This window comes from Ovis canadensis, chromosome 2 (assembly GCF_042477335.2).
Source record: "Ovis canadensis isolate MfBH-ARS-UI-01 breed Bighorn chromosome 2, ARS-UI_OviCan_v2, whole genome shotgun sequence".
Classification (NCBI taxonomy): domain Eukaryota; kingdom Metazoa; phylum Chordata; class Mammalia; order Artiodactyla; family Bovidae; genus Ovis; species Ovis canadensis.
The window spans coordinates 26,949,153-26,969,566 of record NC_091246.1 but is presented as its reverse complement, the minus strand read 5'-3'; the positions used below and the strand labels follow the sequence as shown (position 1 = coordinate 26,969,566).

Sequence of the window (20,414 nt, the reverse complement as noted above, 5' to 3'; positions counted from 1 at the left end):
TCATCTGGTTTTCTGGGTGTAGGTCTGTCTTCTTGTGCCTGACCATCTCTGTATGTGTGTGTGTGTGTGTGTGTGTGCGTGTGTGTGTGTGTATGTGTGCATCTGTGTCCCTGTCCCTTGAAGAGGATGTGCTATTGTTTGTTGTTCAGCTGCTCAGTGTGTCTGACTCTTTGTGACCCCATGGACTACAGCAACCCAGTGTGACCCTGTTTGTCCAATGGCCTCCCTCCTTCTCTCTCCTACTTTTCCTCTTCAAACCCACGATAGCAGTTTCCAAGGACTGTCATTACAAAGTACCACAGACTGAGTTCCGTAAACAACAGAAATTTGTCCTCATGGTTGTGGAGGCCAGAAGTCCAAAGTCAAGGTTTTGGCAGGGTTCGTGCCTTCGGGAGGCTCTGTGGGAGAAACCATTCACATCTCTTTGAGCTTCTGTTTTGCTGGCAGTCCATGCAGTTCCCAGGCTTGGGGCCTCATCATTCCAGTATCTGCCTGTTTTCATGTGATCTTTTCTGGGTCTGTATTCAAATGTCCCTCTTTAAAGAATACTAGACATTTGATTAAGGCCCATCCCTATGTCCTCATCTCAATTTGATTATATCTGCAATGACTCAATTTCCAAGTAAGGTCACGTTCACAGGTTCCTACTATCTCACTGAAGGGACACAGTTCATGCCACAATACTCTCTTCTCCTCTAAAGACCCTTACATACTTTTCTCCATCTCTCAGGTCCTTTAAATTTCATTTCCCCATTTTTCTCACTGTCTCTGATTCTCATTCTTTCTAATCTCACACCCTCCTCTGACCCTGGTAAGCTCCTCCTCCCACCCTTTCTGCAACTGGTTCCATGTAGACCTCTAGACAACTCAGTGGGAGTGGCCCCTGCCACTGCCCCTGACTGATTTATTGGCCTATAAATACTTCCTTCTGGGAAAAGCAGCTTTATATCCTCTGTGCAGCTCTCAGGGTCCCCTCATCACCTGCCCTTCTAACCAGGTTGTTTTATTTCCCACCAGTCAAAGCCCTGTGACCTTGTGACCCTGGTACACATGGCTTTCCTTATCTCCTCCCCAGGCCAGCCAGTGTGACCTGGTTAACAGGCAGATCCTCAGACACTTTAGTCATTTAACCACATTAGTGAATATGTGGATGGTCAGTTGGGGTAAAAAAATCATTCATCACTGATCTGACTGTGAGGTCAGGAGTGGTGTCCTCTGGAAATGAGTCCTCCTGTTACCTCTGCCTTTAGAGTGTTTTCATGCTTGGATTGAGCTCACTGTGCAGAGTTTAGGGGTGAGCAGAGAGCTGACCCGGGCAGCAGGGAGATGGAATTCATTAGCATCAGTTGTTGAAGTGACCCTGTTGTGAGGAAGGGGAAACCCTTTTGGATAATCAAAAGGGAAGACTTCTCCTCTCTTAATGCTGTGGAGGACTGACCAGATCCAGCTTAGCTGGATTCTCAGCCACAGGTGCCTAGCTCTTCCCGGCCTGTTCAGTGGCAGCTGGAGAGGTTTGGAGCAGCTCTTGAGGAAGCCTTTGTGAACTAGAGGAGGACTTAGCAATGGCCAGGACAATGCCGTATTTCACACATAAAGGAAATGAAGCCGAGGGATGAAGTGGCTGGCCGGGAGTTAACCACCAAGAGAAAAAGTAGTATTGTGCTTAGTCTTCTGAGAACTTTCATTCTATTTTCATTTTGGCCTCCAGTGAATGAATGATGGTTGTAATGGTGGACCAAATTTATTTGGCCACCCTCCCACTTACATTACATATGAGTGCTCAATAAAATATTCATCAAAGATGTAAATGATTAGATGAATTTGCAAGAGAGTTGGAGAAGCGCCCAGGAGCCAGCATGAGGAAGGAAGCAGAATTGTTATAGTCCTGGGCTGCTGAGGAAGGAGCCACTGAGGTGTTCCGTTCTGTTTGCAGCCTTAGAGAATGGCCCAGTCTTCATGGGAAAAGGTTTATCTGAGATAAAGAGTTGGATTCTGCAGATGTCATGCTGTTATGACATGAGCTCTCCAGTAATGAAAGGCAGAGTCTCCATGTGACCGTGGGGCAGATGTGGATGCATCCATGGACTCTGGAGTAGAGGGGTACCAGTAAGACGAGGACACCTAAGCAAAAGCTGGTACAGGCAAAAGACAACTGCAGACACATCAAATCCTTCCATGCTTTGATACTGAAAGAGCTTTCACTAGAGCAAATATGCAGAAGTAGAAAATCCTGATTTTGAGATTACATGAAATAAATATGCTAAAGCTACTGATTTCACTGGAATTGGATGGATTACATTTCCTTCAATCAGGAAAAGTAAGGGGTCGAGACAAAAATCAAGTTTGGTTTTAGGAAATGAAGGAATTTACATTTCTTATATCTTAATATGGGCTTCCTTGGTGGCTCAGATGATAAAGAATCTGCTGCAATGTGGGAGACCCAGGTCCAATCCCTGGGTTGGGAAGATCCCCTGGAGAAAGGAATGGCTACCCACTCCAGTATTCTTGCCTGGAGAATTCCTTGGACAGAGGAGGAGATTTTCACTCATTAGCCGAGGAAGGCGAGGAGAGGGCTTGCCTCAAGCCTGGCTCCAGATGGGACAAACAGAAGGCTTTCCCATGAGAAATCAGACTTGGACCTGCACCTCAGGAAACTAAATTTACATTACCAGAATGTTGTGGAAGAGTCAAGAGCCCAAGAATTAACATAAAAACTTGGCACTGCCTATTTCAGGAATCCAGTCCTCAAGGGATTCCCACAGAAAAACCAGCCCCGCAGTGAAAAATTACGAAGTACACTCAGAGAGGCCCAAGATGAGTGATGAGTTAGTAAACAATGAAGCTGAAAGGATTAAAGGTAAAGGGAAAAAAGGCAGTTGTGGGTTTGAAATAGAACCAAAGAGACCTTCTAGAAACGAAAAGTGTAGCAGATAAAATGAGAAACTTGATGGATAGTAGATGGCACAGAGCTAACGATTATAAAAAGATAGGAAATGTAAAAGTAGAAGAGCAGGGAAGGCTCTTATAAGGAAGTTCAGCATATATCTGGAAGGAGATTTCAAAGGAGAAATAAAGGGGGAAGGGAGAAACAGTATTTCATGAGATACTGATGGAGGATTTTACAGAATTCATGGAAGGCATCAATCTTCAGATGTTGGGTATAACACTGAGGCCTGTTGAGGCTAAAATAAAAATAAGTTCATAGCTAGTGATACTTTGGCAAAGACAAGGGAAATAGTAAAAGCAGCCAAAGAAGGGAGAGGTCAGATTATCCACAAAGGAATGGTAAGACTTGTAACAAAACCACAAAAAACAGAGGACAGTGGTGTAATTGTCAGTCTAGAACTCTGTACCCAGCTAAACTGGCATTCAAGTCTGAAAGCAATAGATAATTTTAGACCATGACCAAGAGTGTTTACAACCTTTTGTTTTTAACACAAAAAGCAAATGTGAATCAGGAAGAGCTCAGTTGAACCTGGGGAGAAAGGAATGAGAAGCAGGCAGTGTTGGCAAGGAAAGAACCTGTTAAGCAAGTTGGCAAATCTAAATAAATTTTGTAGTCGAAAATCATCTGTAATAAAGACCACTAGGAGCTTACAAATGGATTGTAACTAAACATTGGGAAGCAATAATTCAAAGCTCTGGTGGTTGGGGTGGTGTTTGCAGCTCACAGCATTTCAAGGTGCTTGTATTTCGTTGTATTTGGGAAACTTTGCCAAATTAGGTATGCTTATAAAAAGTAATAAAGCTAACTACTTAAGTGTAACTTTTGAATAAGTAAAGGGAGAATAAAGGGAAAAAAAAACAAGAAAATAGGAAGGAAGAATTAAAAAGCAAAATTAACACTTTTAAAATAAAATCTTTCAGTTAACAATCTCGTAGGTTAACACATATAGACTTTTAAATTAGCATGTTAAATTATATGTTATTTACAAAATTCTTGTCTAGTGCATGCCCAGTTGCTTCAGTCGTGTCTGACTCTGCAATCCTGTGGACTGTAGCCCGCCAGACTCCTTTGTCCATGGGATTCTCCAGGCAAGAAGACTGGGGTGGGTTTGCATGCCTTCCTCCAGGGGATCTTCCCAACTCAGGGATTGAACCAGCATCTCCTGCATTGCAGGTGGATTCTTTACCCATTGAGCCACCTGGGAAGCCCTCATGTCTAGTATATAATCATAAAAATCATTAAAAGTTAAAAATACAGAGTAGAACTACATTAACCAAAAATACTCTGAGGTAACTATATTAACATCCGACAAAATGGTTTTTTAGACACAAAAGCCTTAAATAGTGATATAAAGACTAGATGATGTAATAAACTTGAAGTTTATTGTACCCAGGAACTTAGGTTCCAGTATACAAACTCAACCTCACAGAATTAATAATGGCTATTTGACATATATGGTATCAGTTAGCATGTATCTCATTGAAACTAAAGGTTTCCCGATGACATAGCAAGCAAAGAATCTGCCTGCAATGCAGGAAATGCAGGAGACACAAGGTGGGTCCCTGGGTTAGGCATATCCCCTGGAAAAGGAAATAACAACACACTCCAGTATTCTTGCCTGGGAAATCCAATAGACAGAGAGACTGCTGGGCTTCAGTCCTTAGGGTCACAAAGAGTCAACAATGACAGACCACACACAAACACATGGTTATGCCCTGACTGAAACTAAGTATTTTAAAAAATTTGAGCAACAAATTGACAAGTTTAATCTTTTGGGCATATATAAACCCCTGCACTGAACAATTAGAGAAAATGCATTCTTGCCATTCAGTGTGGAGCATTTCAGGAGCTGACTGTACTAGGCTGTAAAGCAAATCACAGTGGTATCAAAGAATTATCATCACACTAGACTATATTTTGTGACAGCAGTGCAATTAAAGCATACCTTTAATAACTCATAGCCAAAATTTATAAATTATAAGAGAAGTGGAATCTGACCAACCATATGGAGATTAAATAAATTAACTTATTTGATTGCTAACCCTTGGGAAATTTCTGATTTAATGCATACATTAGAAAAGAAAAAGATAGAAAATTAATCAACTGCAGAAGTTAGAAATATAAAGATTTGAATAGATAATTACAGTAGGAGAGGCTCAAGGGCCAGTAAACCTTCCTAAGGACTCTTGAGCTCATAAGGAATTCTTAAGGTGCAACCTAAAACAATAGTACTATTTCATGTTCATTGTATTGGCAAACATTTTAAAGCCCCCCCCACTCCGCCCCCCGCCAGACACCAAATGCTGGCAAAGTTATAGGGGAAACACTTTAACTCACTTTTAGTGGAGTACAAATGGTTTCAAGCACTTTTAAGACACAGATAAACGAAAGATTTCAAGGCCTATGACTTATCACTAATGCATGCAGTTACGTGCTTGCAAGGTTACTCCCATACATGTACAGAATGAGATATATACAGGTCGTCATTATACACTGTCTGTACTAGCAAAAATGTAGAAACAAATTCTTGCCCCTGAATTGGGAAATGGATAAAGAAATTGTGGTTTCTTTGTACAGTAGAATATTATGAAGTAATTAAACAAATGAACTGCATCAACAGAGGAACCCCAAGCTGACTTTGAGTGAAAAAAAAAAGTAGCAAAGAAGGTCTTTCAGGGGAAATTCTATGAATATAAAATGATACAAATATGCATTGGAATAGTGCATACTCATTCTCTGGAGAAATAAGGGAAGGGTGTGCTTTAGTTACACTTCGGAATGTCTTATTTTTTTAATTACTGTGAGTCAACATTAAAAAAACTAAGATCATGGCATCCAGTCCTATCACTTCATGGCAAATAAAGGGGGAAAATATGGAAACAGTGTTAGATTTCATTTTCTTGGCCTCCAAAATCAATGCGGATGGTGACAGCAGCCACAAAATCAAAAGACACTTGCTCCTTGGAAGAATGGCTATGACAAACCTAGACAGTGTATCAAAAAGAAGAGACATCACTTTGACAAAGGTCCATATAGTCAAAGCTATGGTTTTTCCAATAGTCATGTATGGATGTGGGAGTTGGACTATAAAGAAGGCTGAGTGCCAAAGAATTGATGCTTTTGAACTGTGGTGTTGGAGAAGACTCTTGAGAGTCCCTTGGACTGCAAAGAGATCAAGCCAGTGAATCCTAAAGGAAATCAGTCCCTGAATATTCATTGGAAGGACGGATGCTGAAGCTGAAGCTCCAATACTTTGGCCACTTGATGTGAAGAACTGACTCATTGGAAAAGACCCCGATGCTGGGAAAAATTGAGGGCAAGAGGAGAAGGGGGCGACAGAGAATGAGGTGGTTGGATGGCATCACTGACTCAATGAACATGAGTTTGAGCAAACTCCGGGAGATAGTGGTGAACAGAGAAGGCTGGCGTGCTGCAGTTCGTGGGTTGCAAAGAGTCGGACATGACTTAGTGACTGAACAACAACAGCAACAAAGTCAAATATGGTACAATGTTTGCATAAAATCTTGATGTTGTATACATGCATGCTAGTGTGTTAATATCTGTATTTTTCTCTGCAACATTTCAGTGTTAAAAATTGTTAGCTCAGAAATCATTAATATTGAATAGGAAGCAAGAAGAGATATGGGCAGTATGAATTTTGGAAGCTAAAAGGCTGCATTATTATTATTTGAAGAAAATGATATCTGCAAAGAAAATCTAAGACGATCAACTCAGAAACTATCATAACTAAAGTAGTTCAGTAAAGTGGCAAGGTAAAAGAAAAATGCACACAGGGACAGAATATTGGCCTATCAGTGATGTCCATGTCCTAATCCCTGAACCTGGAAATGTGTCACCTTATTTCACAGGGACTGTGCAGGTGGAACTCAGTTCAGGATTTTGATATGGAAATGATCCTGGATGATCCATATGGCCCAATGTAATCATAGAGGTCCTTGTAAGACAGGAAGGTCAGAGCCACTTGTTGGAGATGTTGATAATGGAAACAGAAGTTAGAGTGATATAAGGAAGGCACCATGGGCCAGGGCATGCAGGTGGCCTCCAAAAGCTGGGAAAGGCAAGGAGAAGACTCTCCCAGAGCCTGCAGAAGAAATAGCATCCTGCCAACACCTTGATTTTTGGACTTCTGACCTGCAGAACTGTGTGACAGTGTATTTGTGTTGTGTTACACTACTAAGTTTGTGCTAATGTGTTACAGCAAAAGTAGGAAATTTGTACAATATGTGGAAATGTAATAGTTTTCCCATAATAAATGCACTTATCTCTCCATCAACATCCCAATTTTTAAGTGGAAGTTATTAGGATGATTCTAAATTGAATCTGAAAGAGAAGTAGCCTTGAAATTAAGAAATATGCCCCCCAAAGTAACATTTGTTATTCTTGATGTCAAAATGTATTTCAATCATCGTAATGTAAGAACAAAAAGATGTTGCCATAGCAACAGGCCAAGATCAGTGGTGTTAGGGGTAAGGTTAGCAATGAACAGAGGCTGTATTGATGGGAGAATACCCTTTGCAGAGGTAACTTTCTGGCACAGAATTGACCCATGAGAAATAGAAAAGATCCAAGGACAAGGGGTTCTTGGCTGATTGCACGATGAGGGATCAGTTGGATGGATGTGTTTTAGGAAAAGCAAGGGACAATCCCCTTCAAAGTAGGGGAAAGTATAGGTAGGGAGAGAACCTTGAACCAGAATCAAGAACCAGAAGCCTTGATGCTGCTGCTGCTGCTGCTGAGTCACTTCAGTCATGTCTGACTCTGTGCGACTCTACAGACGGCAGCCTACTAGGCTCCCCCGTCCCTGGGATTCTCCAGGCAAGAACACTGGAGTGGGTACCATGGGTATAAATTAGATTTTTTTCATTATTTGTTTTTGTGATTTCTTCCTGAGGGCTCATTATTATTCCTGAGGGAGCTTAATGTGTGAAGTTGCTGGGTTATCCACCCATGGTTTTGGTCTCTGAGTTTCCCATAGAGCATAAAGGAGGCTGATTTCAGGCCTGGGTTGGGACATGGATGATATCTGTGGAGATCCTCCCTTTTGTCCATTCCCAGCTGGACAGGCCTTTTAAATGCTGTTGTACTTGGAACTCCCCAGGTGTAGGTGCTGGTCACTTAGGAGCATTCTTTCCGGTCCCAGCGTCCCTTACAGCGACGCTTTCAGTGTTGTTTCTGGTCAGCTTTAAGTTCATTCTTGGATGGGTTTTGTGTTTCACTTCCCTTCAAAGCAGGATTCTTGGTCTAGGCTGCACACTTAGAGCTTTAGACAAATTCCTAGGCACTCAGTTGCATGATGCACAGGTGGATATTTTTATCAGCTTCCAGGTGACCCTAGTGTGAAGTCATCGTTGAACCCCACTGGTTTAGATGGAATAGAATGGAGAAGAGTTGTCAAGAACTCCACATGTGGACTAGATCACTTCACTAGCTTCCCCTTCATTTTCTGTAAATTGAGGAAGCTGTGCCTTCAGGAGTGAGTGAGCGTGTGGTCGAGAGTGAAGAGGATCCATATAAATTGGGCACCTCAGGGTGGGAGAAAATCAGAGGAAGTCTTACCCTAGGTCTGAGCAAAGGTGAGGGTGATGGCTAGTACTTTTGAAAGGATGCTTCCAGGAGTGTGGCCCTCTTCCCCTTGGCCTGACATCTCCACCTCCCCTCTACCTGCTTTTACCTGGTTTGTTCACCTGGTCTCACCATGCCCATCCCTCCTCAGGAGACATTTCCTGACCTAGGGATTACATTTGTAATGTTATGCAGCCATCAATACTTTCTAGTTCCAGACATTTTCATCACCCCCAAAGGGAGACCCTATCTCATTTAGAGTTATTCCTTAAATTCCCCTTCCCCAGCTGCTGGCAACTACTAATCTGTTTTCTGTCTCTGGATTTACCTATTATGGATATTTCATAAACAGATATAATCAAGGAAAATTGATATAATTTATCAATTATAAACTGATAAACAGAAATAATCAAGAGTGCTTTAAAGATTAAATCAACTGTCTAAGGTGCTTGAATCCAGCACAAATGGATTTCTCCAGTCCTTGTTAGCTAGAGTTGATTAAACATCAAAAAGGGAAATACTGGCACCATCCCTGGTTAAACCATCTGACTCATATACAGTAAGTCCCCTACATACAGATGAGTTCTGTTCCTAGAGCATGCTCATAAGTCCAATTCATTCAAGAGTCCAAAAAAGTTAGCCTAGATACCCAACTAGTACAATCGGCTATATAATACTGTATAATACTGTACTGTAATAGGTTTATAATATTTTCTATATAAATAATACATAAAAACAAATAAGCACAAAAAATAAAGAAAACATTTTCAACCTTACAGTACAGTACCTGGAAAAGTACAGTAGTGCCAGCTACATCACCACTGTTTTTGCACTGCTTCCAGACATCCTGGGCTTGAAATAAAGATAATACTACTGTACTCTATACAGTTCTACACAGTAAAGTACACAAAAGCGCAGCCACTTGTAGAGGGTGCACACACGTGACAGTGTATGCCAGATACGTGAACTAACTTACATGATTAGACGTGTGAATGTATGTTCAAATCTTTGAAAGTTTAAAACTTGAAGGTTCCAACGTAGGGAACTTACTGTAGATGGTTTCACAGTGCCCCACCCGGTGGGTCAGGGTTAACATCACACTCTCCGTGCCCACATGAAAGGCAAACCAAGAAGGAGGTCATTTTCCCTATTCTGCATTTCTCAGAAAAAGAGCCTTCCTGGAAGAAAGACTAGGTCTAAACCACCATCAATTATCAATCAGGGGTATAGGAGAAGCTGTTCACTGGAGCAGAGAAGGATTTCAGGTTTTTGTACTCCTTCAATGTGAAAAAACAAGATATTCTGGAAAAGAAGACCATGAGAGTCTGTATATAGAGTAATTGGACACTCTCAAACTCTCCCCAGGTTTCCTTCTATAAGTTGTACAAAAGGAACCCTCTCCTTAACTTTCTCCTCTGAGTGGTTCTCTCCCTTTCTTCTCTTTCTTGACTAATATTGTTTTTTCCACGTTGAAGAAGATCCTCCTATATCTTTCAAGATATTTAGATGGTCAGTGGAGGTGTCCCAAGTTGATGTATGCAGATTCCCTAAACATGGAGGAAGGTGGTGGCAGAATTGCTTTTAAGCCAGTCCTCCAGATAGATGACTCAGTCTTAGGCCTCAGTCTTAGTACCCCACTCCAGTACTCTTGTCTGGAAAATCCCATGGATGGAGGAGCCTGGTAGGCTGCAGTCCATGGGGTCGCTAAGTCAGACACAACTGAGCAACTTCACTTTCACATTTCACTTTCATGCACTGGAGAAGGAAATAGCAACCCACTCCAGTGTTCTTGCCTGGAGAATCCCAGGGACAGGGGAGCCTGGTGGGCTGTTGTTTGTGGGGTCGCACAGAGTCAGACATGACTGAAATGACTTAGCAATAGGCCTCAGAACCCTAGGCCTGCTCCTTTTAGATTTTTGCTAGTCAGCTTGGAGACACAGATCCTTACACTCCTGTGTCTGTGTCTCCCAGGAAGCCATGAAGTGTCAAAGGCCTTTGGAAAAACTGTCATCAGTGTAGAGATGAGAATTATAATTAAACTTGTACCAGAAAGAAGAGATCATGGTGATTTTAATCTAATATATCATTTGCTATTTTAAGTTATGATTTGATGACTATTTTATATGCCCTACTGTGCTTTTTAGTGTTATGAGACCTTAATGAAACATTTGAATCTTAAACAACTTATAGCTACTTGGGTTCTGGCCAGAACGCAGTGAAACGACGTGTTTGCTATAATCTGGGCAGCCCAGATTATACCATAGCAACTGCTTCGGACTGTCAGATCAGATCTCATTTTGTTTTCAAAAATCCAGGATCTAGTGCAGGAGCCTCAGCAGGAATGCAAGTCTCCCCAAGTTGAGCCTGTGTGGTTAGTAAACAATCATGATATCCAGAATGTTACCTGCTTGATTTAGCCTCTTTCCAGGGTTTTTTCATTAACATTTCAGTTACCTTCTGGCTTTGTGTCATCATTAAGAATTCTCTTGTACAACTTAATTCACTACATTAAAAGGGGGTTGGCTAGCAGAAAATAAAGGTTGAACCTAATAATGTTATTAATAATAATCACAAATAGTAATCAACATTCAGAAAACTAAGATCATGGCATCTGGTCCCATCACATCATGGCAAATAGATGGGGAAACAGTGGAAACAGTGTCAGAATTTATTTTGGGGGGCTCCAAAATCACTGCGGATGGTGATTGCAGCCATGAAATTAAAAGACACTTACTCCTTGGAAGGAAAGTTATGACCAACCTAGATAGCATATTCAAAACCAGAGACATTATTTTGCGAAAAGGTCTGTCTAGTCAAGGCTATGGTTTTTCCAGTGGTCATATATGGATGTGAGAGTTGAACTCTGAAGAAAGCTGAGTGCCAAAGAATTGATGCTTTTGAACTGTGGTGTTGGAGAAGACTCTTGGGAGTCCCTTGGACTGCAAAGAGTTCCAACCAGTTCATTCTAAAGGAGATCAGTCCTGGGTGTTCACTGGAAGGACTGATGCTAAGGCTGAAACTCCAATACTTTGGCCACCTCATGTGAAGAGCTGACTCATTGGAAAAGACCCTGATGCTGGGAGGGATTGGGGGCAGGAGGAGCAGGGGACGACAGAGGATGAGATGGCTGGATGGCATCACTGACTCGATGGACATGAGTTTGAGCGAACTCCGGGAGTTGGTGATAGACAGGGAGGCCTGGTGTGCTGCAATTCATGGGGGTTGCAAGGAGTCGGACACAACTGAGCGACTGAACTGAACTGAACTGAATCAGCAGTGGTTAGTGACCCCTCTCTACACAGATATCTACCCACTCTCTCTTGTGAAGGGAAACTATCTTCATCTTGAAATTCACATCCTCCTGCCTCTTACAGCTTCTTCCTATCTCCTTCACCCAGCCTGTGAAACTTATCCCCAGGGTCCACTAGAAATCCTATAATTTTTCATCCAATTAAATTAGTAATATAGATATGTGCCATCTTTCCATCTTTTACTTCATTAAATAAAACAAAAAAGAGACCCACCAGAAATCAGGAGAAAAGATTTAGAACAGTACTACCCTTTATAGTCTTTTTCAGATTGCTCTGATGTCTTAGTCTGTCTGCAGTGATCTCATCTCCTGATGATTGATTGTCTTGTCTCTCTAGCCTTAGTGGGTTTTTTGGTGTTATGGAATTTTAGTGTGCATGTTTATCTTAACAGAGAGTATCCCTCCAGCCCCTGACTAATAGCGTATGCACACACACACACACATGCACACACACATGCACAAATCCCTCCCAAGTGCTGTCTGTTTCACTTCCTCTTGTTCCCCATGGTTTGTGTCACTAGCTGAGAGCTCCTGACTGTGATTGAATGGGGCCCCACATTCCAGGGCAGCATTTCCAGCCCCACTCGCTCTGTATTTTGGGTACCTTTAGGGTCTGTTTTCCCTTTTGAATTTGAACCTGGGATGGTTTCTTCCTGCTTCTGCCCTGGGTGCAGTGGGACAGAGCCTTCAGCAACACTCAGCCTTGTTATTTTTGTTCTGTTCAGACCAATGATTTGCTTGTTTGTGAGGATATCTCTGTTTTGTCGCACACTTTCTTCTTCTCATTTCCTTATTGTGGCTTGTGCTTGATGGTGTGGTAGGAAAGAGGATGGACTTTCTGAGCATGAATTTGCTTAGTAAATTAGTGAGGTTAGATTAGATTTAATGCTTGCAGAGAGAATGTGATCCTCATTATTTACAGATTCTGTAGTTTCAAGTTTACTTATAACCTAAAATGTGTTTGTAATCCCAAAATCAATTCTCACAGCATCCATAGACAGTCAAAATTTTGAATTGCTGATGCACATGTTCCCTGATGAGCTTGTACAAAACAACACTCTGTCTAAGCCCCCAGCTCATACTGTAAACAAATGTCCTTTCCATGGTCTGTTTAGTCCCATGTATTTGCATTGTTGTGCTTTTTGTTGGTGATTGGCTATTTAAAAAATGCTCCCAATAATGGTGCTGAAGTGCTGTCTGGTGCCGTAAACACAAGATGTGCCTTAGGGTGAAAGCATGTGTGTTAGATAAGCTTCTTTCAGACCAAGTTATAGGGCTGTTGGTTGTGAGCTCAATGTTAATGAATCAACAGTACTTATTAAATAAAGTGACTTTGAACTGAAGCACACTAAAACCAGGTTCTTTATTGATCAGTTGGTGAGAATGCTGTGAGCAGAGGCAATCAGGAACCTAACCCTGTGTTTCTTCAGGAGCAGCCCATTCCCTATTTGCTCCTTCAGTGTTGGAGGCAACATTCTAGAATATAATTACCCCCATTAAGCCAATAAGGAGAGTGGAAGATTTGTATGTGACAGTCAGAACCTCCCCCAAGCAGTTCCTAGAAGGCGCCCCAGGGAGCCCTTTCTCCCTGTTCTCACTGACATTTGCTCTTCTCTGATTCTTCTCCTTTGCAGGGTACTTTCTGAATTTTCTGGAGCCAGTTAACAATATCACCATAGTCCAAGGCCAGACAGCGATTCTGCACTGCAAGGTGGCTGGAAACCCGCCACCCAGTGTGCGGTGGCTGAAGAACGACGCCCCAGTGGTGCAGGAGCCGCGGCGCGTCATCATCCGCAAGACGGAATACGGTTCCCGGCTGCGGATCCAGGACCTGGACACGACGGACACCGGCTACTACCAGTGCGTGGCCACCAACGGGGTGAAGACCATCACTGCCACCGGCGTCCTGTTTGTGCGACTCGGTGAGTAGGCACGGCCCCCGACACATTGCTTATCAAATAGGAAGGTCCCCAGCCACTGAGCACAGATTAATTTGCAGTTTGAAACTGAACACACACAGGCAACAGAGAGGAAATCAATAAAACCCTTCCCCGAGGCCTTTCTCATTGTGCATTAGGTCCCCAGCTTAACCTGTTACCCATTTACTAGTAATAAAAGAAAATAGACGCAGATGGAGGGGTCTATAAACCTGGAGTGCAGAAAATAATGCCAGACATGTTGTGTGTCAGGAGGTCACCCCCATGGGGGAGGCCCAGGCGATCCAGACAGGCACCCACCCACCCACGGAAACCCCACCCAGCCCAGAGGATGGGTGGGGAACAGAAGGTGAGGACGATTCTGTAGTCTTGTGCTTATCACAGGTGGCACAAAGCAATCAACTGGCAAACAGAAATGTATCCCTTTCATTCTAGTAATGAGGAGGTCCCTACAATGCCCCAGTCATTTTGTCACCAGTGAGTAAGACAGATTTTGTGAGTCAAGGTTGGATGAGAAGAAAGAAAAGACAGCAAAAATCCCCAAAATATCTCCCGATGTTTCTGCATCAACAGAGAGCACCCCTTCCATCCTCAGTGGTTTTTGCCATCCCTGGCATATAATCTTGGGCATTGGCAGAGCTGGAGGCTGAAGATGGCTCACCACAAATGAGCACCCTGGGCTGCGGTTGCCTTTACCACGGGCCAGATTGGAAAAAAAAATTTATTCCAAATCATGAAGTATTAATAACTTTTCTTTTTTTTTTTCCTTTTAGGTCCAACACACAGCCCAAATCATAACTTTCAGTAAGTATCTGCTTTCCTCAAACCATTTTCTCATTCTTTGTGGGCTTCCGTTATGTAAGAATCCAGGCTATAAATTGGGCAAACATATGTCTTTGCTGAATTTGCTAGAAGTTGGCTAGACTTCACACAGGGATGGCAATGTGCTTGCTTTGGGCTGGAAAATGGTTGTATTTTCCATGTTGAGGGAAAAAGCCATAAAAACATTGATAGTTGCTTTCAGAGATTATGACCTTACAGGACAACGGGAGGCAGAGTAAGTGTACTGACCATTCTGCTGGGGCTGCCAGGACCCTGATGTCCCTAGAACATTTGAAATAGGGAAGTGAGTGTGTGCATGCTAAGTCACTTCAGTCAGTCCAACTCTTTGCAACCCCATGGACTATAGCCTGCCAGGCTCCTCTCTCCATGGGATTCTCCAGGCAAGAATACTGGAGTGGATTGCCATGCCCTCCTCCAGGGGAATCTTCCCAACCCAGGGATCGAACCCATGTCTCTTACATCTCCTGCATTGACAGGTGGGTTCTTTACCACTAGTGCCACCTGGGAAGCCCAAACAGGGAGGTAGTTACCCTGAAATCTCAGCACCACCCATAACTGCATCACCAGCTACAGTCTATGAAATGTATGCTCATGGAGCCTTGGGAACCCTCCACCATGGGGTGGGGGTGGGGGGTTCTCAGACCCACTTCAGAGATGAGGAGACTGAGGCTCAGAACCTGGCTCACTGGTCTTCACCTAGCTGTGGGCAAGTTCTGGCTGTGAACTCAGGCCTCTCTTTTGCTTCTGCAGCATCTTTTCTCCTCTGGACCTCACAGGTCCATGAGAATCACTCTTTTCAGCCCCTGTGTTTGAGGTTAGCAGTGGCTGTGGATTCCTCATTTCCTGGACAGGCCGTTGCTTCATCTCCCAAAGTTCTGAGCAGAGGCACAGACACTGTGTTGGGCAGCCAAGCAGTGTCTGCTTATCCGTGTCCTGCTGCAGCCTCATAAACACTGGCCATTGCACTGAGGCAGGGAAACACACCGTCTCACTTTTGTTCACTTTTTCACATAAATTAATATTGAACTTGACATGTTTAATTAACAGTGTCAGTGTGTTTTACATTTCCCTGATGGTCTTTCTCCTGCTCTCTGTCTGTGGGAATTCCTGTTGTCTCCCACATCCACAGTGGCCACTTTGTTAGGCTGGTGGACAGTTTCTCTAGGGGAGAGTCTGGGGAGTAGGGCAGGCAGGGACACAGGATGCACCTCTCATAAGAGAAAACCTGCGAGTGGCGGGTGGATGGGGGAGGGCACAAAGGTCACATCCCTGCCACAGTGTGAGGACCCATGTCTCTTATCTTCCAAGATGATTCTCACATCCATTCATTTCTGCTGCTTGGAAGCAGGAAAACTGACGCTGACTGCTTTGTTCTCCCTTTCTGTCACCAGTGAGGCCGTGATAGACATTTCCTAGCTTATGGTGCTCCTTTGTCAGCTAGTTCTTCATAGTCTTTGCGCATGATCCTCACATTGTTTGTTTCTTAATTATTTTTAATAATTATGTCTTATTTCTTGCTGGCGAGGATGTAGAGGAAAAGGAATCCTCCTACACTGCTGGTGGGAATGTAAATTGGTACAGCCACTATGGAGAACAGTGTGGAGATTCCTTAAAAACCTAAGAACAGTTACCATATCATTCTGCAATCCCACTCCTGGGTGTATATTCAGAGAAAACCATAATTTGAAAAAGACACCTGCACCCCTATGTTCATAGCAGCACTATTTGCAATAGCCAAGACATGGAAGGAGCCTAAATGTCTACTGATAGATGAATAGATAAGAAGATGTGTGGTATATATACAATGGAATTACTCAGCTGTAAAAATAAATGAAGCAATGTCATTTCCAGCAACATGGATGAACCTAGAGATTATCATATTCAGTGAAGTAATTCTGAAAAAGACAAATACCAAATGATATCATTTATATGTGAAACCTAAAAAGATGATACAAATGAACTTGTTTACATAAAGAATAGATTTATGATTATCAAAGTGGATAATGAGGTAGAGAGGGGAGAGATAAATTAGGAGTTTCAGATTAACAGATATACACTGCTGCTGCTGCCAAGTCGCTTCAGTCGTGTCCGACTCTGTGCGACCCTATAGATGGCATCCCACCAAGCTCCCCTGTCCCTGGGATTCTCCAGGCAAGAACACTGGAGTGGGTTGCCATTTCCTTCTCCAATGCATCAAAGTGAAAAGTGAAAGTGAAGTCGCTAAGTCGTGTCCAACTCTTAGTGACCCCATGGACTGCAGCCTACCAGGCCCCTCCGTCCATGGGCTTTTCCAGGCAAGAGTACTGGAGTGGGGTGTGATTGCCTTCTCCAAGATATACACTAATATATATAATAGGTAAACAAGGCCCTAATGTATAGCACAAGGACCTATACTCAATATTTTGTAATAACCTATAAGGGAAAAGAATCTGAAAACATAATATGTTTGTGTAACTGAATTGCTTTGCTGTACACTCTTGAGAGTCCCTTGGACTGCAAGGAGATCCAACCAGTCCATTCTGAAGGAGATAACCCTGGGGTTTCTTTGAAAGGAATGATGCTAAAGCTGAAACTCTAGTACTTTGGCCACCTCATGCAAAGAGTTGACTCATTGGAAAAGACTCTGATGCTGGGAGGGATTGGGGGCAGGAGGAGAAGGGGACAACAGAGGATGAGATGGCTGGATGGCATCACGGACTCGATGAACATGAATCTGAGTGAACTCTGGGAGTTGGTGATAGACAGGGAGGCCTGGCGTGCTGTGATACATGGGGTCGCAAAGAGTTGGACACGACTGAGTGACTGAACTGAACTGAACACTTGAAACTTACACAAATTGTAAATTAAGTATATTTCAATAAAAAAGAAGTAATTAAAACATTGAAAAAATAAAAATCACAGAAACTGATGACAAAAATTAATGTCTTATTTCTTGACTATGTAGAAGTTAATATTTTTCTGTCATTTATTAATAATTGCCAGTAATTATTAGGTGTTTATGTTATCTTGTTAAAGAACACACTAATTTCCTTGAAGAATTCCCATGTTATTTTGATTAGAATTGCAATGAATTTTTAGACAAATTTGGTTGAAAATTAATGTCTAAATCAAATTGTCCTATCAAGGACCACTTTCTTTGGGTTTTAAGATATTCTTTTCCATGACATCTTATTATGAAAAATTCACCACATGAAAAAGTAAAAAGAATTTTACGGTGGACATCCAATCCATATACCTGCCAATGAGATCCTGCCATTTACATTTTACTGTGCTAGCCTATTTTTACATACATTTCCATTCATCAGTCATCTAATTTTCTATCCATTTCAATAAGTTGCAGATATTTGTACACTTATCCTGAAATATTTACATACCATTATGGATTATGATATCACTTAGAAATATTATGGGAATCACTAATAAGAGTTCAACATCTGTGTACTTATATTCTCATCTCTTCTTTTTGAGTTAAACTTGCATACAATGAAATGCACAGATCTTATGTATTCTATTAATAAGCTCCAAAAATGAGAAAACCTCTGCACTCTAAACCCTTATACAGGCACAGAACATTCCTATTATTCTAGAAAGTTCCATGATGCAACTTCTTAATCACTACTCCGCCACCCCAGGTAATGATTGTCCTGACTTTTTTTCTACCATGAGCTAAGTTTACATGTTTTAGAACTGCATAGAAATGAAATCCTATAGCACGTAGACACTTGAACCTGGTTTCCTTCAGTTCAGTTCAGTTCAGTCGCTCAGCAGTGTCTGACTCTTTGCGACCCCATGAACCGCAGCACTCCAGGCCTCCCTGTCCATCACCAACTCCCAGAGTTCACCCAACCCATGTCCATCGAGTCGGTGATGCCATGCAGCCATCTCATCCTCTGTCGTCCCCTTCTCCTCCTGCCCTCAATGTTTCCCAACAACAGGGTCTTTTCAAATGAGTCAGCTCTTCACATCAGGTGGCCAAAATATTGGAGTTTCAGGTTCAAACTCAGTACTTCCAATGAACACCCAGGACTGATCTCCTTTAGAATGCACTGGTTCAATCTCCTTGAAGTCCAGGGGACTCTCAAGAGTCTTCTCCAACACCACAGTTCAAAAACATCAATTCTTTGGCACTCAGCTTTCTTTATAGTCCAACTCTCACATCCATACATGACTACTGGAAAAACCATGGCCTTGACTAGATGAACCTTTGTTGGCAAAGTAATATCTCTGCTCTTTAATATGCTGTCTAGGTTGGGCATAACTTTCCTTCCAAGGAGTAAGCGTCTTTTAATTTCATGGTTGCAGTCACCATCTGCAGTGATTTTGGAGCCCAAAAAAATAAAGTCAGCCATTGTTTCCACTGTTTCTCCATCTATTTGCCATGAAGCAATGGGACCAGTTTCCATGATCTTCGTTTTCTGAATGTTGAGCTTTAAGCCAACTTTTCACTCTCCTCTTTCACTTTCATCAAGAGGCTCTTTAGTTCTTCTTCACTTTCTGCCATCAGGGTGGTGTCATCTGCATATCTGAGGTGATTGATATTTCTCCTGGCAATCTTGATTCCAGCTTGTGCTTCTTCCAGCCCTGCGTTTCTCAGGATGTACTCTGCATAGAAGTTAAATAAGCAGGGTGACAAGATACAGCCTTGACGTACTCCTTTTCCTATTTGGAACCGGTCTGTTGTTCCATGTCCAGTTCTAACTGCATACAGGTTTCTCAGGAGGCAGGTCAGGTGGTCTGGTATCCCCATCTCCTTCAGAATTTTCCACAGTTTATTGTGATCCACACAGTCAAAGGCTTTGGCATAGTCAATAAAGCAGAAGCAGATGATTTTCTGGAACTCTTTTGCTTTTTTGACGATCCAGCAAATGTTGGCAATTTGATCTCTGGTTCCTCTGCCTTTTCTAAAACCAGCTTGAACATCTGGAAGTTCATAGCTGACATATTGCTGAAGCCTGGCTTGGAGAATTTTGGGCATTACTTTACTAGCTTGTGAGATGAGTGCCATTGTGTGGTAGTTTGAGCATTCTTTGGCATTGCCTTTCTTTGGAATTGGAATGAAAACTGACCTTTTCCAGTCCTGTGGCCACTGCTGAGTTTTCCAAATTTGCTGGCATACTGAGGGCAGCACTTTCACAGCATCATCTTTCAGAATTTGAAATAGCTCAACTGGAATTCCATCACCTCCATTTGCTTTGTTCACAGTGATGCTTCCTAAGGCCCACTTGACTGCACATTCCAGGATGTCTGACTCTAGGTGAGTGATGACACTACTGTGATTATCTGGGTCATGGAGATCTTTTTTGTACAGTTCTTCTGTGTATTCTTGCCACCTCTTCTTAATATCTTCTGCTTCTGTTAGGTCCATACCATTTCTGTACTTCATTGAGCCCATCTTTACATGAAATGTTCCCTTGGTATCTCTATTTTTCTTGCAGAGATCTCTAGTCTTTCCCATTCTGTTGTTTTCCTCTATGTCTTTGTATTGATCACTGAGGAAGGCTTTCTTATCTCTCCCTGCTATTCTTTGGAACTCTACATTCAAATGGGTATATCTTTCCTTTTCTCCTTTGCTTTTCGCTTCTCTTCTTTTCACAGCTGTGTGTAAGGCCTCCTCAGACAGCCATTTTGCTTTTTTGCATTTCTTTTCCTTGGGGGTGGTCTTGCTCCCTGTTTCCTCTACAGTGTCATGAATCTCCATCCATAGTTCATCAGGCACTCTGTCTATCAGATCTAGTCCCTTAAATCTATTTCTCACTTCCACTGTATAATCATAAGGGATTTGATTTAGGTCATA

The 20,414-nt window shown here is 42.4% G+C and overlaps 1 protein-coding gene across 2 annotated transcripts in view; it reads left to right on the top strand.

Annotated features, from left to right (window-relative positions):
* The window catches only part of ROR2 (receptor tyrosine kinase like orphan receptor 2), a 239,675-nt gene that overhangs the window by 188,945 nt on the left and 30,316 nt on the right, over window positions 1–20,414 (top strand). For both annotated transcript variants that reach the window (XR_011254235.2, XM_069575607.2), the window contains exons 3-4: window positions 13,475–13,762; window positions 14,551–14,581. Coding sequence is in view for 1 of the 2 variants with exons in the window: in XM_069575607.2 (XP_069431708.1) it covers window positions 13,475–13,762; window positions 14,551–14,581 (319 nt within the window). In the remaining variant the exon portion in view is untranslated. The remainder of the gene's footprint in view (window positions 1–13,474; window positions 13,763–14,550; window positions 14,582–20,414) is intronic.